The 2,428-nt window shown below is 38.0% G+C and overlaps 1 protein-coding gene across 1 annotated transcript in view; it reads left to right on the top strand.

Annotated features, from left to right (window-relative positions):
• Window positions 1–1,893, top strand: part of Lhfpl1 (LHFPL tetraspan subfamily member 1) — a 17,601-nt gene extending 15,708 nt beyond the window's left edge. The window contains exons 2-3 of the mRNA XM_031378921.1: window positions 1,178–1,276; window positions 1,757–1,893. Coding sequence (XP_031234781.1) covers window positions 1,178–1,276; window positions 1,757–1,893 — 236 coding nt within the window. The remainder of the gene's footprint in view (window positions 1–1,177; window positions 1,277–1,756) is intronic.
• Window positions 1,894–2,428: the final 535 nt, after the last annotated feature.

Here is a 2,428-nt window from a genome sequence, read left to right as displayed (position 1 = left end):
AGCGGCACCCAGAACTGGCTAGGCAATGAATTTGGTTGCATTTAGTGTCATGTGGCAATATTTGTTCCAAATTACTGCAGCTAAAGGCCTGGCAGGCCGTGGGTTATAAAATGTGAGTCAGGTGCCCCTAGAATGGAATGGTGGCCGGTAAACTGAGACTTAAAATTGTAGCTTTTAGAATAAGATTGTAATTAAAATCTCATTGGGTTTCCCTCTAATGACCAAAGGCCAATGGGAGATAATCAAATGGGGTTGTATTAATTTCTTTTTTTGTGTAAAGAAATAGCCTACAACAGCTTAAGGAGATTCATTTCTGCCCACAATGAGAAGCTGTGGCACTGAGAACTCCCCTCCAAGTGGTGGCTGGAGTGTGAGTTCAAAGTGCATGTTCAGTTAGGAAACAGAGAGAGATGAATGCTGCTCTTTGTACTTTCTCCTCTTTACTTGCTCTAGCATGCTGATGCATAGAAATGCTGGGATCTACATCCAGGGTCTCTCTTCCCATCTCTGTTACCTCTCTGGAAAGGGCCACACAGATATGCCCAGAGATGGACCTTTTAGGTGACTCTCAGTCCCACCAAATTGACAGTTAATGTTAATCATTGCAGGGACATAGATGCCAAAGGAGGGAAAGAGGCTTTGGATTTTGGTTGAAATAATACAAATAATTGAAATAATTGAAAAAGAGAGAGTTTAGTGCCCTGTTTACCACATGAAGCCTCCTCAACATATATGCAGTTTGCAGCTCTGTTCAGTAGCTTCACAGAGAGTTTGCCAAAATAGGTCTCATAATGACACCCTTCATGAAAACAAGGAAAACATGGCTATAAGAGTAAAATTGACTTATGTTAGTTTCCTATACTACTCTGTCTTTGAGTTGTCTGCTTGATCTATCTATCTATCTATCTATCTATCTATCTATCTATCTATCTATCTATCTATCTATCTATCTATCTACCAGTCTACTTAACTATCTATCTCACTCCACTATCTATGGTATGACACAGGGATCTTGTTGAATCGACAGTATAATAGAAATTGAGCATTTTAGAGTAAAAAGGCAAGGGTCAGGCCTTTGTTGGGAAGGCAGAATTAATGTGAAGCAGCCCAGGGCAGTTGTAGGGATGACAGGAAAACTGCTCTATGTCTCTACTTGTGCCTGTGCTTTTCTTTCTAGGGCTGCTGATAAGCTCAGGCTGTGCATTATATCCTTTAGGATGGAACAGCCCGGAGGTAATGCAAACATGCGGGAATGTCTCCAATCAATTTCAGTTAGGTAAGGCGGGATGGCCAGAATGGTAGTGATGGTTTATGGGCAAGATGGCTTCAAATGTTTACCTCTTGGGGAGTCCTCTGTGACTAATGGCACTTGTCTGCATTTGTCATGCTGTCAGCTTGTAGGAGATGGTGTGTTCATCTGAGTTCTTTTGCCTTTTTAAACTTGAAGGGATTGGCTTTAAAACTCCCCATTGTCAATTCTCTTTCTATGTGATTTGTACATTCTTATCCAGGCTCTTTTGGCCAATGTAGAGAAACTAACTATACAGTAATTTGAAGTATGTGGCACGCCAACAGATTTTTGGTAAGTGTTATTTTCTATCATTTACCTGAGGAGAAATATAGAAGAACGGGCCAGAAAAAGAGAGATTCATTCTCAGAATTCATATTCTTCCTTGCTTTCCTTTGTGTGTAGGTTAGAGTTATTGCAATGTTTGTCATAATTAAGATGATTATCAGCATTTATTATATTTAATAGATTATATCACAACCAGTGAGGATAGCAGAGAAGAAATGGGTAAAGGACCCATTGAATCACCTCCTAAGTCAGAAGTTGTAATATTTAATAAAAAGGATAAAGATTCTAAGCAACATCCTAAGGCAAGTAATAGCTAAAATCTCTTTTTGTAGTGGTCATTAGCTTGCTTAGAGCTTTTATTTAATAGAGCCATGGTTCAAATCAAGTCCATATATGTGATTGCTGCACTGTTTTCAATAGAGAAGACATACAGTCAGCCTAATATGCATCAATATAAAATAAATAATGAAAATGGGGCACAAAATGAATATGCAGATCAAAATAAATAAATAAAATGAGAAGCTATGGCATAGAAACACAATGTGGTTTTTCAGCCATGAACACTGAACAAAATTTTGACATTTTGAGGAAAATGGAAGGAACTATTATGTTAAGTGAAATAAACCAAAAATATAAAGATACATATCATAAATTTATCCCTTATGTTGAATCTAAATTTGAATTTAGGGGTATCTATGTTTGTGTGAATAGGACTTAAAACTAGGAAGAGGACTTTGGGAGTGGAGGAGATCTAAAGAGAATGATAAAAGAGCAAGAAGAGATAAAGGAATGTTTGTAACATAAAAACAGGAGACAGAATGACTGTCAGGGAGGAAGAGGACTAAGGAGAGG

The sequence above is a fragment of the Mastomys coucha genome, chromosome X, assembly GCF_008632895.1.
Source record: "Mastomys coucha isolate ucsf_1 chromosome X, UCSF_Mcou_1, whole genome shotgun sequence".
Taxonomy (NCBI): domain Eukaryota; kingdom Metazoa; phylum Chordata; class Mammalia; order Rodentia; family Muridae; genus Mastomys; species Mastomys coucha.
Note: the sequence above shows the minus strand (reverse complement) of the source record. Positions and strands in the feature narration are given on the sequence as shown.